Source organism: Caretta caretta, chromosome 11, assembly GCF_965140235.1.
Source record: "Caretta caretta isolate rCarCar2 chromosome 11, rCarCar1.hap1, whole genome shotgun sequence".
NCBI lineage: Eukaryota > Metazoa > Chordata > Testudines > Cheloniidae > Caretta > Caretta caretta.
In genome coordinates, this window is record NC_134216.1 from 506,500 (window position 1) to 525,187 (window position 18,688).

At 55.3% G+C, this 18,688-nt stretch overlaps 1 protein-coding gene across 4 annotated transcripts in view; it reads left to right on the top strand.

Annotated features, from left to right (window-relative positions):
• OBSL1 (obscurin like cytoskeletal adaptor 1) overlaps positions 1-18,688 on the top strand; it is a 67,794-nt gene that overhangs the window by 18,797 nt on the left and 30,309 nt on the right. For 3 of the 4 annotated variants that reach the window (XM_075117662.1, XM_048868644.2, XM_075117661.1), the window contains 3 exons: positions 834-1,106; positions 6,225-6,497; positions 9,190-9,462. In XM_075117662.1, the coding sequence (XP_074973763.1) occupies positions 834-1,106; positions 6,225-6,497; positions 9,190-9,462 (819 nt within the window). The remainder of the gene's footprint in view (positions 1-833; positions 1,107-6,224; positions 6,498-9,189; positions 9,463-18,688) is intronic. The other variant, XM_075117663.1, reaches the window with a different exon arrangement.

Here is an 18,688-nt window from a genome sequence, read left to right on the forward strand (position 1 = left end):
AGATTATTTAACGGCGCTTGAGATAAACATTCACATACAAGCATGTAAAAGGGTTTGGAAACATCAGGTTACAAGGGAAAGGAAAACACAGCACGCAATCAGAGCCTGGACTTTCTGACCTTTCCTGTCTCACCCAATGATCAGTCCGTCCAGCACGGGGCCAGTCCACTGAGCTGGGATCGGCCTCTCCGGAGACACGTCTGTTGGCAGGGCACCTCCTCTGGATGAGGAAGCTTTTGCACCCTGGCTTCTTCTCGTACACAGCCGCAGACCTTTGTCTCTTTCCATAAGCCAGGCGTTTCCCTGGTTCCAGGTCAGCCCGAGGGTCCCCCGGTCAGAGGCTTTTTCTGCGGCTCTTTTGTCTTTGTAAATGCTCGGCCTGCGTCTGGCCCAGTCTGTAAACCCAGGGCTGGGCTGGGTCAGTTGTTCTCACTCTTCACCGAATTAGCAGAGCCCCAGCCATCTCAGGTGACTGGCTGCACCTCCAGCAGGTCTGGAGCATCGTGCTCTACATTTGACACACCTCTTCCAGCAGTGCCCATGCAGTAACCCTGACACTCAGCTCGTGCTTAGCGTTCGGCAGGGACTGCACGACTCCCCACGGTGGGCTCTCGCTAGCCGCTCAGGCATGGTGCGATATGCCTGCCTGGCCACGGCTGCCCCCACCAGCGGCGGAATCCAAGTGTGCTCCAGTTCCCCACAGTCGATGGGCACTGGAAGCCCCTTGTAATAACGAGCAATAACCTCCAGTACTGAGGAATGGGCGGGGCGGCTGGCTGTGAGTGACCCAGCCGGCAGCCGTTCTGCTGAGCCCATCCTGTCTCCCTGCCCAGAGCCGCCCGTGAGGATCATCAGCTCTAACGAGGACGCCGCGCACACCTACCTGGCCTCGGAGCGCGTGGTGCTGGCATGCGAGCTGTCCCATGCCGACGGCCCGGTGCAGTGGTACAAGGACGGGGTGGAGGTGGAGGAGGGTGACTGCCTACTCCTGGAGCGCGAGGGGCCCCATCGCAGGCTCGTCATCCCCTCGGCCCGGCCGCAGGACACGGGGGAGTTTGTGTGCGACGCGGGCGGCGACTCCGTCTTCTACAACATCACGGTGACAGGTGGGTTGATCCCAGTTCACTGGCACAGGTGCTGCGGGTCTCTGGCCGTCTGTCTGAGGCGCTTAGATAGCTCTGTCGCTGCAGTGTCCACATGTTCAGCCCCTTTGCTCTCCGTCCCTCGGTCTGTCCAGCTCTTTCCCCTCTTTGTGCTTTGTTGTTCTGCCCTCATCCTCCCGGGCCACAGCGTCTCTTGTCCTCGCTCCCCTCCATCAGAAAGCTCCTAGTGACATACACGCATTCCTGGCCCAGCACGTCCTCCCCATCAGCTGTCTTCTGCTGCAGCTTCAATGCCCAAGAGCTGAGATTAGCTGGAGGGACCCATCGGTAGCGGGTGAGGCTGGGGATTCGGGGCCTGGGCTTGCCAGCCCTGCTCACACTGAGAGAGATCGCTCAGGGAGGGGAAACGTTTTATTGCCCTTTGCTCTGTTTTACTCCATTGCTACTGGCTGCGCCCCGGGGACTTGCAATCTCTCCTCTCCAGCCAGCGGTTAACAGAGCGCTCTGTGGCGAGGGGACAGGGCTGGGGTCATGCTGCTGTACAGGAAGGTGAAGGGAGCCTGCTGCCCTTTGTAAGATAAGCAGTGGCTGGTCTGGCCACACAGTGGATGGGGGACCAGTGAGGAAGGACCAGGTGGTGCTTTCAGTGACTCAGTAGATTGCGCTGGTCACTGCGCCATACTAAGCCCCATCACTCTCTTCCGTTTCCTCCTGAGGTCTCCCTTATGTCCCCGAGCTCCTCCCTCTGCCTGCCGAGCAGCCTGTTCCCAGGAGAGACGCAGACTGTAACCTGCCTAACACTGCGCACTCCAGAACCTGCCCCGGCGGGACTCTGTCACCCTCATTCCCCACCTCTGCCTGCGCTTCAGCTAACGGCCAGTCTGGGGCAGGGACCCACCTGCCAGCACCATGTGCCTCCCTGCGCTGTGGACGGGACGTGTCAGTCTCACTGCGATAAAGCCCCGGGCTCAGTTGTACAGGCAAAGGCAAGAACCCCGACATCCTGGCCAAATGCTAATGCAGGTGAAACCACCCTGCCTCCCTGATGCTGCTCTGCAGCATCTCTGTTCTAACAGGCAAAGCACAGAACAAGCACTAATGGGTGCCCCCGCCAAATTCCACAGGGAGCCGGATGAGCAGCTCCTTGCACTCCTATGGGTAATGTGTAGGGGAAAAGGGGGTGGGGAGGCTTGACCTTGAGTGACACGCGCTGGGGGTCTCATGCTGCCCAGACTAAAACATCCTTGGAATCACTAAATATTATAGATGACAATTCCCTAACTCAATATGTGCTGTATCCACCACGGGGGGTTCCATGTTAGATCTTGTTGTGACAGAGACACGGATCACAGAATTAAAAATTGGTGACATTTTAGGTAGACGTGATCATGACCTGATTGTACTTGGTAATATGCAAACAGGATAAAGTCCAGACCAGTCACATGTCTACTTGGTGCTTTAAAAGGGCCCATTAAAAAAAGCTGACAAAAAATGGGCGCCAGATCAACTGGGAGATTTAAACAGAAAAATGTAAATAATCATTGGGAATTGTTTAAGAATGAGACCTCTCTAGGTCCCTTTCAGCCCTATGATTTTATGATTCTCTGATTTTACTAGATGCCCCAAAAGCCACAGCCCAGAATGTCGGCTACAGTGGTTAAAAAACCAACCTGGCTTAGAGGGGAAGTGAAAGTAGCTATAAAAATTATATATATAAGCTAGGATTTGCAAAACATTGATAAGGGAAGCAACAGGATAAAATAAAAAATCTATGGCCAGCAGAATTAAGGACCATAAGAAGGAGGTTTTTTAAAGTATATTAGGAACAAAAGGAAGCCTAACAATGCTATTGCTCCATTATAAGATAGACTAGTCAGTAATAATGCAGATGAAGCAGAAGTGTTCAATAAATATTTCTGCTCTGTATTTGGGAAAATAACAGATGATGTAGTCATATCATATGATAATGGCTCTCTTTCTATTCCACTAGTATCTCAGGAGGATGTGAAACAGCAGCTACTAAAACTAGACATTTTAAAATCAGCAGGTCCTGATAATTTTCATTCAAGAGTTTTAAAAGAGCTGGCGGAGGAGCTTGCTGGACCATTAATGTTGATTTTCAATAACTGCGGAACACTGGGAAGTTCCAGAGGACTGGCAGAAAGCTAATGTTGTGCCATTATTTTAAAAGGGTCAGTGGGATGATCCAGGTAATTATAGGCCTGTCAGCCTGACTTTGATCCTGGACAACATAATAGAATGGCTGGTATGGGGCACAGATTCTAAGGCCAGAAGGGACCACTGTGATCATGTAGTCTGATCTCCTGTATAGCATAGGCCATAAGACTGCCCTGAAGTAATTCTGGTTTAAACTAGAGCAGAGCTTTTAGAAAACATTCAATCTTGATTTAAAAATTTCCAATGATGGAGAATCCACCAAAGCCCTTGGTAATTTGTTCCAATAGTTAATTATCCTGAAGTGTGGTTGATAAAGGTAGTAGTCTTGATGTAATATACTTAGGCTTCTGTATGGCACTTGACTTGGTACTGCACAAGATTTTGAATAAGAAACTAGAACAATATAAATTCAACATGGCCCATATTCAATGGATTAAAGGCTGGCTCACTGTTAAGTCTCAAACAGTAACTGTAATTGAGGGATCATCACTGAGCATGTGTGTTTCTAGGGGGGCCCCACAGGGACTGGTTCTTGGCCTTACACAATTTAACTTTTATCAGTGACCTAGAAGAAAACAAAATTATAAAATTTGCAGATGACACATAAAATTGGGCACAGGTAAATCATAGTCATAGGACTGGAAGGGCCTCGAGAGGTCGGCTAGTCCAGTCCCCTGCACTCCTGGCAGGACTGAGTATTATCTTGACCATCCCTGACAGGTGTTTGTCTGACCTGCTCTTCAAACCTCCAATGATGGAGATTCCACAACCTCCCTGGGCAATTTATTCCAGTGCTGAACCACCCTGACCGTTAGGAGGTTTTTTCCTAATGTCCAAGCTAAACCTCCCTTGCTGCAATTTAAGCCCATTGCTTGTTGTCCTGTCCTCAGAGATTAAGACAAACAATTTTTCTTCCTCCTCCTTGTAACAACCTTTTACATACTTGAAAACTGTTATCATGTCCCCTCTCAGTCTCTCTTTTCCAGACTAAACAAACCCAAGTTTTTCAATCTTCCGTCATAGGTCATGTTTTCTAGACCTTTAATCATTTTTGTTGCGCTCCTCTGGACTCTCTCCAATTTGTCTACATCCTTCCTGAAATGTGGCGCCCAGAACTGGACACAATACTCCACTTGAGGCCTAATCAGAGCGGAGTAGAGTGGAAGAATTACTTCTTGTGTCTTGCTTACAACACTCCTGCTAATACAGCCCAAAATGATGTTTGCTTTTTTTGCAACAGCATTACACTGTTGACTCATATTTAGTTTGTGGTCCACTATGACCCCCAGATCCCTTTCCGCAGTACTCCTTCCTAGACAGTCATTTCTCATTTTGTGTGTGTGCAACTGATTGTTCCTTCCTAAATACAGTATTTTGCATTTGTCCTGATTGAGTTTCATCTTATTTACTTCAGACCATTTCTCCTGTTTGTCCATAGAATCATAGAATATCAGGGTTGGAAGGGACCTCAGGAGGTCATCTAGTCCAACCCCCTGCTCAAAGCAGGACCAATCCCCAATTAAATCATCCCAGCCAGGGCTTTGTCAAGCCTGACCTTAAAAACTTCTAAGGAAGGAGATTCTACCACCTCCCTAGGTAATGCGTTCCAGTGTTTCACCACCCTCCTAGTGAAGAAGTTTTTCCTAATATCCAACCTAAACCTCCCCCACTGCAACTTGAGACCATTACTCCTTGTCCTGTCCTCTTCTACCACTGAGAATAGTCTAGAACCATCCTCTCTGGAACCACCTCTCAGGTAGTTGAAAGCAGCTATCAAATCCCCCCTCATTCTTCTCTTCTGCAGGCTAAACAATCCCAGTTCCCTCAGCCTCTCCTCATAAGTCATGTGTTCCAGACCCCTAATCATTTTTGTCACCCTTCGCTGGACTCTCTCCAATTTATCCACATCCTTCTTGTAGTGTGGGGCCCAAAACTGGACACAGTACTCCAGATGAGGCCTCACCAATGTCGAATAGAGGGGGACGATCACGTCCCTCGATCTGCTCACTATGCCCCTACTTATACATCCCAAAATGCCATTGGCCTTCTTGGCAACAAGGGCACACTGCTGACTCATATCCAGCTTCTCGTCCACTGTCACCCCTAGGTCCTTTTCTGCAGAACTGCTGCCTAGCCATTCGGTCCCTACTCTGTAGCTGTGCATTGGGTTCTTCCGTCCTAAGTGCAGGACCCTGCACTTATCCTTATTGAACCTCATCAGATTTCTTTTGGCCTCTTAACGAGAATCTCAAGTAAGAGTAGAGAGGGTATTTTATCTCTGTATCTGGCTCTGGTGCGACCGGTGCTGGACCCTGCCCCCAGTTCTGGTGTTCACAGTTCAAGGGGGATGTTGATAAATGGGAGAGAGTTCAGAGAAAAGCCAAAAAAAGGAATAAAGGATTGGAAAACCACCCTTGTAGTCACAGAGTCAAGGAGCTCAGTTTACTAAGTTTAACAAGGAGAAGGTTAGGATGACATGATCAGTCTGTAAGTACCTATGTGGGGAACAGAAGTTTGATCCTGGGCACTTCAGTCTAACACAGCAGAATCCAGTGGCTGGAAGTTGAAGCAAGAGAAATTGAGATGAGAAATACGGTGCAAGTTGTTAGCCGTGAGGGCAATTAACCATTGGAACCATTTACCACAAGTTGTGGTGTCCATCATTGGCAAGTTTTAAATCAAGGTAGGATGTTTTTCTAATAAATTTGCCCTGGTTCAACCAGGAATTAACTCAGGGGAGTCCGATGGCCTGTGTGACACGGGGGCAGAGCAGATGATCACTTTGGCCCCTTCTGTCTTATAACCTATCAATTGTATAAAGGATTCAACTTCATTTCCAGTCCCAAGCTCTGGGGTCTGGTGGCTGGCTGCTGCAAGGACTCGACAGAATTTGTAGATCAGTTACTTACATCTCTGCTGAGCCCGTCCTGTCTCCCTGCCCAGAGCCGCCCGTGAGGATCGTCAGCTCTAACGAGGACGCCGCGCACACCTACCTGGCCTCGGAGCGCGTGGTGCTGGCGTGCGAGCTGTCCTGTGCCGACGGCCCGGTGCAGTGGTACAAGGACGGGGTGGAGGTGGAGGAGGGCGAGCACCTGCTCCTGGAGCGCGAGGGGCCCCATCGCAGGCTCGTCATCCCCTCGGCCCGGCCGCAGGACACGGGGGAGTTTGTGTGCGACGCGGGCGGCGACTCCGTCTTCTACAACATCACGGTGACAGGTCGGTGATGTCCCCTGGCCTCCCGGCGGGTGGGTCAGCAGCGCTCCCCCGTTACTCCAGCTGGCAGGTCGGTGATGTCCCCTGGCCTCCTGGCTGTTGGATCAACAGTGCTCCCCCGTTACCCCAGCTGGCAGGTCGGTGACACCCCGATCCCTGGCGGGTGGGTCAGCAGGGCTCCCCCGTTACCCCAGCTGGCAGGTCGGTGATGTCCCCTGGCCTCCCGGCGGGTGGGTCAGCAGCGCTCCCCCGTTACTCCAGCTGGCAGGTCGGTGATGTCCCCTGGCCTCCTGGCTGTTGGATCAACAGTGCTCCCCCGTTACCCCAGCTGGCAGGTCATAGAATCATAGAATCATAGAATCTCAGGGTTGGAAGGGACCCCTGAAGGTCATCTAGTCCAACCCCCTGCTCGAAGCAGGACCAATTCCCAGTTAAATCATCCCAGCCAGGGCTTTGTCAAGCCTGACCTTAAAAACCTCTAAGGAAGGAGATTCTACCACCTCCCTAGGTAACGCATTCCAGTGTTTCACCGCCCTCTTAGTGAAAAAGTTTTTCCTAATATCCAATCTAAACCTCCCCCACTGCAACTTGAGACCATTACTCCTCGTTCTGTCATCTGCTACCATTGAGAACAGTCTAGAGCCATCCTCTTTGGAACCCCCTTTCAGGTAGTTGAAAGCAGCTATCAAATCCCCCCTCATTCTTCTCTTCTGCAGGCTAAACAATCCCAGCTCCCTCAGCCTCTCCTCATAAGTCATGTGTTCCAGTCCCCTAATCATTTTTGTTCCCCTCCGCTGGACTCTCTCCAATTTATCCACATCCTTCTTGTAGTGTGGGGCCCAAAACTGGACGCAGTACTCCAGATGAGGCCTCACCAATGTCGAATAGAGGGGAACGATCACATCCCTCGATCTGCTCGCTATGCCCCTACTTATACATCCCAAAATGCCATTGGCCTTGGCAACAAGGGCACACTGCTGACTCATATCCAGCTTCTCGTCCACTGTCACCCCTAGGTCCTTTTCCGCAGAACTGCTGCCTAGCCATTCGGTCCCTAGTCTGTAGCGGTGCATTGGATTCTTCCATCCTAAGTGCAGGACCCTGCACTTATCCTTATTGAACCTCATCAGATTTCTTTTAGCCCAATCCTCCAATTTGTCTAGGTCCTTCTGTATCCTATCCCTCCCCTCCAGCGTATCTACCACTCCTCCCAGTTTAGTATCATCCGCAAATTTGCTGAGAGTGCAATCCACACCATCCTCCAGATCATTTATGAAGATATTGAACAAAACCGGCCCCAGGTCGGTGATGTCCCCTGGCCTCCCGGCAGGTGGGTCAGGAGCAGTCCCCCGTTACCCCAGCTGGCACGTCGGTGACACCCCTGATCCCTGGCGGGTGGGTCAGCAGCGCCCCCCCGTTACCCCAGCTGGCAGGTCGGTGACACCCCTGGCCTCCTGGCTGTTGGATCAACAGCGCTCCCCCGTTACCCCAGCTGGCAGGTCGGTGATGTCCCCTGGCCTCCCGGCGGGTGGGTCAGCAGCGCTCCCCCGTTACTCCAGCTGGCAGGTCGGTGACACCCCTGATCCCTGGCGGGTGGGTCAGCAGCGCCCCCCCGTTACTCCAGCTGGCAGGTCGGTGACACCCCTGATCCCCGGCGGGTGGGTCAGCAGCGCTCCCCCGTTACCCCAGCTGGCAGGTCGGTGACAGCCCTGGCCCCCCAGTGGGTGGGTTAGCAGGGCTCCCCTGATGGTTTCTTTCTGGCTGTATTTACTGGGCCAAAGCCTTGGGTCTCGTAAGAAAGATGGTGGTAGACGGTGGTCATTGGGGTCAGCACTGACTGCAAAGGGATGGAGTCCCCCGTACGGAGCCCCCACCCCGCTCCCTCCAGCACAGCGCCCCCTCCTGCTGCACAGGGGCACTGGGGTCAGTGCTGGCCAGGGCCGCCCAGAGGACTCAGGGGGCCTCGGCTCTTTGGCGGCGGGGCTCCTTCCGCTCCGGGTTGTTTCAGGGGACAGTCTTCGGGGCACTTTGCCGAAGACATGGAGCGGAAGGACCCCAAGAAGCGGCGGCGGGTCCTTCACTCCAGGTGTGTTCGGCGGCGCTGAAGGATGCACCGCCGAAGTGCCACCTAAAATTCTCGTGGGGGCCCCTGAAAACTCTTGTGGGGGCCCCTGCGGGGCCCAGGGCCTGGGGCAAATTGCCCCATTTCTCTCCCCCCCCCGGTGGCCCTGGCACTGACTGCCAGGGGAGAGCCCCCCCCATGGAGTCCCTGACCCCTCCCTGCAGCACAGCACCCTCTAGTGCCATGCTGGGGCCAGCACTTACCGCCGGGGGAGAGCGCCCCCTGCTGAACTGCTGAACCCCCGCCCCCTCTCTGCAGCCCCGGGGTTGTGCCTTGCAGCCTCCCCTCCGTGAGCTGCTCTAGCCTGGCTCTAGCGTGTGGGATTGGCGAGGCTGGCCCGCAGGAACGCCTGAGAGCACAGGGGCACGTCCTGTTGGGCCCGGGTGGGATGGTGCTGCTTTGTGGGAAGAGGGTCAGGTGTGACAGAGCCACGGGGAGCGACACCCTCTCTGATGTCCTGGAGAGGCTGGGCTCCCATCTCTCCTCCCCGTGCTGGGGAAATGGGCGGGCGGCTGGCTGTGAGTGACCCAGCCGGCAGCCGTTCTGCTGAGCCCGTCCTGTCTCCCTGCCCAGAGCCGCCCGTGAGGATCGTCAGCTCTAACGAGGACGCCGCGCACACCTACCTGGCCTCGGAGCGCGTGGTGCTGGCGTGCGAGCTGTCCCGTGCCGACGGCCCGGTGCAGTGGTACAAGGACGGGGTGGAAGTGGAGGAGGGTGACTGCCTACTCCTGGAGCGCGAGGGGCCCCATCGCAGGCTCGTCATCCCCTCGGCCCGGCCGCAGGACACGGGGGAGTTTGTGTGCGACGCGGGCGGCGACTCCGTCTTCTACAACATCATGGTGACAGGTCGGTGTCGGCTCCTCCCTGCTCCGGCTTCCCCCCACTGAGCTGTCCCCCCTTTTCTTCACTGCTCCCGCCCCGCTCAAAGTGCCAGCAGCCCCCGTCATGGCCCAGGCCCCCCTCTGCTAGGTGTGGTACAAACACAGATCACAGGCAGTGCCTCCCAAAGGGGCTCACAGTCCGAGTGTGAGCCAGGAGACGGACGGACGGGAGAACACACAGAAGCATGGGCAGCTTGATGGGCAGTGGTCACTGCTCACCGGCAGCCTACCGTCGTCACGTTGTTCGCAGGCCTCCCTGCAAAGGAGAGTTTGGAGGGGGTGTAATGAGGTCGCCTTACGGCTCTTTCCAGGAGCGCTGCCCAGGCGGGAGGGGCAGCCGGGGCGGAAGCACAAAGGGGCTTGTTTGCACATGTAACCGGTGGGCCGTGGAGGCACCATGTGCCGATCGGAGGGAAGAGTTGACAGCCAGTGGGAGGTACGTGGGGAGAGGTCACGAAGCGCCTTGGATGTGAGACAAGGAGCAACTTCCGTTTGGTGTGATGGAGAAGGAGGAGCCAGTGGGGAGAACCAAAGCAGGGGGAAATGGCCACAGTGACAGGCCAGGAAAATGACCATGGCAGCAGCAGCTGAGTGGGGCAGGATGCATTCGTCAGGGCCAGAGAGCAGGCTGTTGCAGTGGTAGAGAGACGAGAGGATGAGGCCTGGACACAAGGGTTAGCTGGGTGGGTGGGTAGGAAAGGCCATATTCTAGAGATGCTATCCAGGCCGAATCAGCCGGATTTGGCCACAGGTCTCTCCAGGGCCTCACATCCCAGCTAAGGCGAAGCCGATGCCTAGCTACGGGCCTGGATGCCTCCCACAGAGATGGAGAAGTAAGGCAGCCGGAGGGCTTGGGGCATGAAGAACCCATTGTAGCCATGTTGGATTCGAGCTGAGGGCTAGACATCCCCCAGGAGAGGTCAGATCCCATGCTGTGGAGATCTTAGTTTGGAGGGAAGAACTCAGCTGGGGAGTGGGAGTTGGGCTGTGAGCTGTCAGCACAGGAGGTGGGGTGGGAATTTGTGTTTGCAGATGAGATTACCCAGAGACATGATGGGGTGGGGGACCAAGGCCAGAGCCCTGTGGAACTCCCTCAGGAAGCTGGAGGGGGTGTGACACTTTTGGGGTTACCCAAGGTGACTCGCTACCCCCTGCTCACAGCGTGGGGGATCCTTGTCTGTGCCCACCAGGGGAAACTCGCCCCAAACGACTGCTGCTGGCTACATGAGCGCCCCCCTCCGGGCTCCGCGAGCCCCGCTTTTCCCTCTGCAGGCCAGCAATTGGCACCCGCAGCCCACGGCCCCCTGAGTGAGGCCTTGGGCAGCACAGAGAACCTGTGGCTAAATCTCTGGAGATCATTACCCCCTGAGCTTGGCACAGGTCCTTCCAGCCTGTCTGTGCACCCCACTGCGCACCCCCCCAATGCCCAGGCCTCAACTCCTGGCCCCCACAATGCACAGATTTGCTACCTCTGTGCAAGCAGGGCCCCCGTTCACTAGCTCCCCTCCGTTCAGCCCTCAGCACCCAGCACGTAGCCGGGGCTGCAGTAAAACCAAACAGGGGTTTTGACAAAGCTGCAGAGAGATTCAGACAGAAGCCAGGAGATGGGCTGGAAACATCTGGCTACAGACCAAACAAAAACACAACCTGCCATAAGAAAAGGAGTACTTGTAGCACCTTAGAGACTAACCAATTTATTTGAGCATGAGCTTTCGTGAGCTACAGCTCACTTCATCAGATGCATACCGTGGAAACTGCAGCAGACTTTATATACACACAGAGAATATGAAACAATACCTCCTCCCACCCCACTGTCCTGCTGGTAATAGCATAGGCACCGACTCCATGGGTGCTCTGAGGCTGGAGCACCCACGGGGAAAAATGGCTGAGCATCCACTGGCAGCCTCCCTATCAGTGTGACGATGTGACTCAGCAGGGAGGGGGGAGTGTTGACCTGGGAATATGCCCTGGGGAGGGGAGACCTGAGAGCCTGTCACCTGAGCCAGGAGGGGGAGGGGGAGGTGACACCTCTGCCCAGGAATGTGAACGAGGCTGCAGGAGGGGGCCTGTGGAGGGGCGGGGGGGTGGTGGGGGGGGGTGGTTTAGTTTCAGTTTGGTGCTGGGGGGTGGAACACAGGGAACCCCATGGCTGGGGTCTAAGCTCCCTGCTCCCCCAGAAGAACTTGACTGAGGGGTCCTGGGGGTAGCCACAAGCTCTGTTTTAGACTGTGTTCCTGTTGTCCAATAAACCTTCTGTTTTACTGGCTGGCTGAGAGTCTCAGTGAATCCCAGGAAGAGGGGTGCAGGCCCCGGACTCCCCCACACTCCGTGACAATCAGCACCTCCCCTCAGCACCTCCTGCTCGCTGGTGGGCCCTGCCAGTCAGCATCTCCCTCTCCCTCCCTGCACCTCCAGCCTGCCACGATCAGCTGGAGGCTGGGGGGGGGGGGGGGAGCAAGGACAAGGCATGCTCAGGAGAACGGGGCAGGAAGAGGTGGGGTGGGGGCAGGAAGAGGTGGGGTGGGACTTGGGGCAGAGATGGGGGATCCAGCACCCCCCGCAAAGTCAGCGCCTGTGCAACCCGCAGTCCAGAGCTTGTACTACTTGTTAGAAAGTTGGAATTGTAAAAGGTTCAGAAAAGGGTGTCACGGAGTCCCCGGGCGATGCTCTGGAACTGCTCCCCACGAAGCCAGGCAGGACTCTGGGGGAGTCTCCTCTCGGGGAGCAGCCTGTCTGCAGGACACACAGCTCACCCGGCTTCCCCCTTCCTGGGTCTGACCTCGGAGCCTTCAGCCTCCTCTGCCCCTCCGTGCGCTTCCCACAGCGAGTCTGCTCAGGCGGGGTCCTGGGGGGGCCAGAGGGTCCTGCCCCCCAACTCCGCAGTCAGACGGGACTCTCAGCCAGCCAGTAACACAGAGGTTTATGAGACGACAGGAACATGGTCTAACACAGACCTTGCAGGTGCAGAGAACAGGACCCCTCAGCTGGGTCCATTTTGGGGGGCACTGAGCCAGACAACCACGTCTGCCCTTCACTCCTCGTCCCCAGCCAGCCCCAAACTGAAACTCCCTCCAGCCCCCCCTCCTCTGGGCTTTGTCCCTTTCCTGGGCCAGGAGGGCACCAGATTCCTTTGTTCTCCAACCCTTCAGCTCTCACCTTGCAGGGGGGGAAGGGCCAGGCCATCAGTGGCCAGGAAACAGGGTGTCGGCCATTCTCTGTGTCCAGACCCCTGCACACACCTGCCCTCTAGGGCTCTGCAATGATCATACACCCTTATCCCTCCCCCTAGATACTTAAGAACTGCCTAGGGGAAACTGAGGCACCCCCACAATATTCAGAGGAAACATTAAGAACAGTCCCACTTCATCACATTTCTCCCCCCTTCGAGATTGAACTGAGTGGGGTCACTTTAGCCAGTAACCTGGTGAAATTCGAAGCCACCAAGGTTCCCATGGATGCCCCAGCATCTCTCCCATTCCTTGGTAGGAGTTACTCCAGGCCCTTCCAGTTTCACGCCCTCCCTTAGGTCGGGGGTGGTCGATAGCACTCGCAGGCCGCATGTGGGAAGGTTTATGCGGCCCGTGCCCTTTGGCCACCCCAAAACCCAAGGGGGTCAAACTGGGATTGGGTCTTCTCCCCAACAAGCTGGTGAAACACAGCCACCTGGTTATAGGACTGTTTAACTTTCTTAACCACTTTCACTTCATCTGAGACCTTCTCAAAGCTCTCCACACTGGGTCTTTCAACAGGACAGTCAGTGGATCCATTCACAACAGAAAATTTCTGGCCGTTAGGAACTGAAACTTTCTTGATTAAAAAGAAAAGGAGGACTTGTGGCACCTTAGAGACTAGCCAATTTATTTGAGCATAAGCTTTCGCGAGCTACAGCTCACATGCATCTGATGAAGTGAGCTGTAGCTCACGAAAGCTCATGCTCAAATATATTGGTTAGTCTCTAAGGTGCCACAAGTCCTCCTTTTCTTTTTGCGAATACAGACTAACACCGCTGTTACTCTGAAACCTTTCTTGATTAAATCACTTTCACACCCTTCAGTTGCCATAAACTGCTTGCAAAGACTCCATGAGGATTCCCTTCCCTAGGGCTTTTCTATGCAACAATTTACTCCTCACAGAAATTCTGCCCTTACCCTCTTCACCTAGGGCTTGCTCTAGAGGAACACTTTCCTGAGCAACAACAGACTCTTTCTGGGTCTCCCTTACATCCAGAATTACCTCTGGCCCATCCGGCGGATTCCTACACAATCCCCTTTCAGGCAAACTGTCAGACTTCCTAGGTAAAAGGTTAGAAACATTCTCCTTCCCTTTGCCACACACAAGCTCAGGAATCTTTTCACACCCTCAGTAGGTAACACAATCAAATCACCTTCACGCTCTCCTTGTGCCCTGGCTAGGATCTCACCCTGATTAGTCAGAGTTGCGACACAGTTTCCCAACAACACACTAGCAACAGGCAAAATACAAGCACCAGAATTGCCTGGGCTCTGGGATTTTACATAGACACTAACTGGATGCAACCTAGTTACAGGGCCATTCTCCCGAGCAGACACAAACTTAGGGCCATTCCCTTCCTGGGCTTTAGCTGAATCCAGAACCAGCTCTGAGACAACTGCACTATCCTCAACCATCACAGGCTGAAAGGCCCTTTCTGTCTGCTCCGCAGACCAAGAAGAGCCGGACACACTTTCTCCTTTCCCAGACACAGAGCTTGGGATCTCTTTCCCCTTGTCCCAGCACACAAGGCTGGTCACAGACAACTGCTTGGAGACTAGGGTAGCTCCCTCCATGGGCAAGTCAATACCCCTGACAGACAGAGACCCATTTCCTTCACTGTCCCAATTCTCCACACAGGTATAGAGGTTGGGGTCGGGAGTGGGAGCCTGTCTACCTCCCCACCCATCTGGCTGATGGAGTCTATGGCCTTGGGACCCAGCAAGGGAGCTAGACACCGGGGCTTTTCCGCAGGGTCGCCCTGGTTCAAATCTCCAGCCTGCTCAAAGGCAGTGAGGTGGGCATCCACATCCCCCCCTCCTTAACCAGGGGCAACAATTTAGTCTTGAGGTTCCCTGTGGAACTGGCCCCCCGGGGTCTATCCCCACTCACCCCGGGGAGGTCCCCTAGGCCTCTCTGCTCCCCCACCGCCAGTTCATGCTGCTGCTGCTTCTGCAGCTCTTTCTCGGGCTCTCGCTGTCTCTCACAGTCCTCTTGCTCTCTCGGACTCAGCTCCAATCCCGTCCGTCTCCGATCCCCCGATGGGGAACCTGATCGTGAAGACCCTCGTCTGGTTGGGGACAGGAGTCTTGGGGGTGCCTGGCTACCACTCCAGCTGCTCCCAGATCCTGCTATAGCCCCATTTGGGGTCAGGAATCTGTCCCTTAGAGCGGTCATCCTCCTCCAGCTGCACGATTAACTGTGCTTTGGTGAACTTTCCAATGCTCAACCCTCTCTTTCTGCACAGGGCTACAATGTCCTTCAGGAGACGGTGACAGGCCATCACTCCGCTCTTCCCAAGTTGTTGTGGACTCACAGGCCTGTGTGCTCTCAGCTCCCCAGGGTCACCAGGGAGAACCCCTAGTGTGCCAGCCCTTCTCGAGGTCACCCCCCCTTTGCCAGGGTTGAGGTGCAGACTCCTCCGCTCCTGGGACCGCTCACTGCAATCCCCAGGGGAACCCTGTTACTGCAAAAGTCCTTCTTTCTGGTCACACACTCCCAGGGGTTAACCACCCCCTGAAACCGTCTCTCTCTGACTCTTCAGCACACCTGGTCCGCGTCAATCCCCCTTCATTTTACTGCTCCCCAGTCACTTACTGCAGAAAGCGCCATCTGCAGGGTGCAGTACATCCCACTTCTACCACCAGTTGTCACGGAGTCCCCGGGCGATGCTCTGGAACTGCTCCCCATGAAGCCAGTCAGGACTCTGGGGCAGTCGCCTTCCTGTGAGCAGCCTGTCTGCAGGACACACAGCTCACACAGCTTCCACCTTCCTGGGTCTGACCTCGGAGCATTCAGCCTCCTCTGCCCCTCCGGGTCTGACCTCGGAGCATTCAGCCTCCTCTGCCCCTCCGTGCGCTTCCCACAGCGAGTCCGCTCAGCCGGGGCTCCTGGGAAAGCCAGAGAGTCCTGCCCCCCAACTTCGCAGTCAGACGGGACTCTCAGCCAGCCAGTAACACAGAAGGTTTATTAGACGACAGGAACATGGTCTAACACAGAGCTTGTAGGTGCAGAGAACCGGACCCCTCAGCTGGGTCCATTTTGGGGGGCAGTGAGCCAGACAGCCATGTCTGCCCTTCATTCCATGTTTCCAACCAGCCCCAAACTGAAACTCCCTCCAGCCCCTCCTCCTCTGGGCTTTGTCCCTTTCCCGGGCCAGGAGGTCACCAGATTCCTTTGTTCTCCAACCCTTTAGCTCTCACCTTGCAGGGGGGGAAGGGCCAGGCCATCAGTTGCCAGGAAACAGGGTGTCGGCCATTCTCTGTGTCCAGACCCCTGCACATACCTGCCCTCTAGGGCTCTGCAACGATCATACACCCTTACCCCACCCCCTAGATACTTAAGAACTGCTTAGGGGAAACTGAGGCACCCCCACACTATTCAGAGGAAACATTAAGAACAGTCTCGCTTCGTCACAGAGGGCAACAAAAATTATTAGCAGTGTGGAATGGCTGCCTTATGAGGAGAGATTAATAAGACTGGGACTTTTCAGCTTGGAAAAGAGATGACTAAGGGGCGGATATGAGTGAGGTCTATAAAATCATGACTGGTGTGGAGAAAGTCAATAAGGAAGTGTTATTTACTCCTCCTAACACAAGAACTAGGGGTCACCCAATGAAAGTACCAGGCAGCAGATTTAAAACAAACAAAAGGAAGTATTTCTTCACACACTGCACAGTCAACCTGTGGAACTCCTTGCCAGAGGATGTTGTGAAGGCCAAGATTATAACAGAGTTCAAAAAAGAACTAGATACGTTCATGGAGGACAGGTCCATCAATGGCTTTTAGCCAAGATGGGCAGGGATGGTGTCCCTAGCCTCTGTTTGCCAGAAGCTGGGAATGGGCAACAGGGGATGGATCACTGGGCAATTCCCTGTTCTGTTCATTCCCTCTGGGGCACCGGCATTGGCCACTGTCAGAAGACAGGATACTGGGCTAGATGGACCATTCGTCTGACCCAGTATGGCTGTTCTTATGTTGTTAAGCTCCTTTCCTGTCTGAGAAGGTGTTTCTCACCCACTGGCCCATCTGGCCAGTGCTGGGCCAGTCCAGAGAGCTGGGGTCCACACTTTTCATGAGACTCTCCCGCTGGCAGAGCATACAATCTCATGCCTTCTTTCTCCTGATGGCCCCCCTGTTCCAGGTCTTTTTCTTGGGCTCTTTAGTGCTGTGTTAAGGCCCAAGTCCCCACCTTGTCTGGCCTGTAAACTCTTGGCTGGGCTGGGGGGAAGGGTGTCAATTGTGCTCACTGGGAGCTCTGAGAACCTCCCCGCCCCGGGACTGTCTGGCCTTCAGCAGCTTTGGAACACAATCGTCTGCGGTACATATCTCTGGAAATACTTTTGTGATGGATCAGGGAGTGGGGAGGATTGACCTGGGGATGCTGCGGTGGAGTTTTACTGGGATTGTCGGCATTGGGGATGGGATAGCAGGGGAGGGCTTCACTGGAGGGATGAGACCTGAGCCTGTAACCTGAGCCCAAGAAGGGGGTTGGGGCGAGGTGACACCTTTGGTCCGGGAAGCTGGACAAAGGCTGGAGGAGGAGCCGGGGGGAGGCTGGGGGAGACAGCTGGAGGGGGTTGGAGTTTGGAAGGAGACTGGGAAAACAGAGGAAGCCCCAGGGCTGGGACTAAGCTCCCTGCCCCCGAGATGGACATGACTGAGGGGGTCCTGTTGTCTGTACCTACAAGCTCTGATTTGGACTGTGTTCCTGTCGTCTAATAAATCTTCCGTTTTACTGGCTGGCTGAGAGTCACAGTGGATCGCAGGAAGTGAGGGGTGCAGGGCTCTGACTCCCCCACACTCTTTGATAACTTTCCATCCCTCCACCCCACAATAGCTGTGGCTGCCAGCAAGGTCTTAGCCCGTCTGGACATGTCCCTGGGCACAGACTCAGAACTGTGCAATGCCCGGCTGTTGCCTGGGTCTGGAGGCTCCTCTGAAGGAGCGATTTAAGGGGGAGTAAGGGACCCAGAGAGGCCAGAATCAGGGAAGCCAAGAGGAGGAGCATGGCCAGTTGTGTGAAGGCGGCTGACAGACCGGGGAGGATGAAGATGGAGTGCTGGCCCTGAGCCTTGGTTAGAAGGGGTCACTGGCGACTTGAGCAAGAGCAGTTTCTGTGGCATGCTGGGGGCTGGCGGGTCCAGGAGGGAGCAGGAGGAGAGGAACTCCAGCCAGTGTGTGCAGGGAGCTTGGGGAGGAAGGGAGATGGGGCGATAGTCGGAGAGGCAAGTGGGGCAGGGTGGCTGTGATTGGCACTTCGTGTTGTGAGGGGAAGAGCCAGAGGAGAGTGAGAAACGGAGGGAGGAGGGGGGTTCAGGGAGACCAGGAGATGGGATTGGATGGGGTCCTGGGAACAAGTGGAGGGGCTAGAGGAGCAGAGCAGAGACTCTGTATGACTGGGGAGGAGGGGGGAGAGTTGTGGGAGGGGCAGGCGAGCTGAGGGGAGGGGGAAGGGCAGGTCACATTTCACCAACTTTCTCTTGGCAGAAATTGGCAAGATCCTCTGGTCGCATGGCGAATGCTTCTCTCCAGGCTCCCCCCAGATCACTGCCCCCTTCTGCTCTGCAGCCTCCCAGACACCCTGCAACCCCTGCTAAGACACAGCTGCTGGGAGGATCCTCACCTATCTCCTCACTCTTCAGCCCCCTCCCTCCCGGCCTCCCTGCCCCGCTCTGCCCCGTCCCTCCTGGCTCGCCCACATGCCCCTTCCCCAGTTCCCTGCTTTCTGCCCCCCATTCCAGCCGGTGTGTCAGACCACCACCTCCTCTCCCCCGTTCACCCTGGGACTGCTGCCTGGGAGTCCTGTGGGCTCAGCCCTTGGCTGCTTGTCCCCCCCAGCCTGGGAGTGCAGCCTGCAGGCCGTTAGTGTGTGTAGCAATGTCACCCCAGGCACGGTGCTCCTACGGCCTGTGGCTGTGAGCTCCGTGGGGCTGGGACCGCAGCCTCCTCTGGGCTTCAAA